The sequence below is a fragment of the Lipotes vexillifer genome, unplaced genomic scaffold (assembly GCF_000442215.2).
Source record: "Lipotes vexillifer unplaced genomic scaffold, Lipotes_vexillifer_v1.1 scaffold1770, whole genome shotgun sequence".
Taxonomy (NCBI): domain Eukaryota; kingdom Metazoa; phylum Chordata; class Mammalia; order Artiodactyla; family Lipotidae; genus Lipotes; species Lipotes vexillifer.
Genome location: NW_006796074.1, coordinates 77,942 through 79,000, shown reverse-complemented (window position 1 = coordinate 79,000; position 1,059 = coordinate 77,942). Strand labels below are relative to the sequence as shown.

Here is a 1,059-nt window from a genome sequence, read left to right as displayed (position 1 = left end):
CTCTTCGGACTGATGACGCAGGACTACTGGGAGCGCCTCTACCAGCAGGTGCGTGGGTGCATGGGGCCAGCAGAGAGCTGCCAGGAATGGGCTCAGTGTCTAGCACCAGGGCCCAGGCTGCACAAATGACTAGTCACAAGCGCCCCAGCAGCTTCCCCACTGGTCAGAAGAGAGGAGGCACAGGGGACGTTTGAGGGGTGGGGACTCAGCAAGCAAAGAAACTTTCCTTTTGCTGGTGACCCAGCCCTCTATATAGGATACTCCATGCTCTGTTAGTGGAACACTGGTCCACCCTATGTGACACTTCCTGCGTCAACTGAAACGTTCTGCCTCCTTCCATGGGTGGGGTACTGCCCCCTGTGTGCAGGTCACTCTCTTCTGTAGGTTAGGACACTTCCCTCTATAGGTGGGACATGCTCTACCCGTTCTCCAGGCTGTGGCCATTAGAACCCCTGGCACAGCCAGGCTGGGCAACTTGGGATTTATGACCTTGACCCAGAAGGGGCCCCAGTGAAGATGACCTCTGCCCCCTTGCTCCCCCAGACCCTGAGGTCTGCAGGGAAGATCTACATGATCTTCTTCATGCTTGTCATCTTCCTGGGCTCCTTCTACCTGGTGAACTTGATCCTGGCTGTGGTCGCCATGGCCTACGAGGAGCAAAACCAAGCCACCATTGCTGAGACAGAGGAGAAGGAAAAGCGATTCCAGGAAGCCATGGAGATGCTCAAGAAAGAGCATGAGGTGGGTGAGCAGTGTGGCCAAGGAGCCTCCAGAACAAGCCTTCACCTGATTGTGGATGCCTGTAAGTGTGGCGCCTGCTGGGTAAAAGCTGGTGGCTGTAAGTGATGCATGCTGGGTAAAGCTGGTGCCTGCTGGGTAAAGCAAGTGTCTAGTGGGTGTAGGTATTTCCTGTGAATGTGGTGTCTGCTGGGTAAAAATTTGTTACCTACTGGGTAAAGACAAGAGCCTGTTCACGGGGAGGTGCCTGCTAGGTAAAAGTGGTGCCTGCTGAGTAAAGGTGGGTCCTGTGAGTATGGTGCCTGCTGAGGAACGCTCTTC

General features: G+C 55.1%; 1 protein-coding gene across 6 annotated transcripts in view; it reads left to right on the top strand.

Moving 5' to 3' along the window:
* Positions 1-1,059, top strand: part of SCN5A (sodium voltage-gated channel alpha subunit 5) — an 89,788-nt gene that overhangs the window by 26,366 nt on the left and 62,363 nt on the right. For all 6 annotated transcript variants that reach the window (XM_007468134.1, XM_007468130.1, XM_007468133.1 and 3 more), the window contains exons 9-10: positions 1-48; positions 544-741. The exon at positions 1-48 is cut by the window's left edge and continues 1 nt beyond it. In XM_007468134.1, coding sequence (XP_007468196.1) covers positions 1-48; positions 544-741 — 246 coding nt within the window. The remainder of the gene's footprint in view (positions 49-543; positions 742-1,059) is intronic.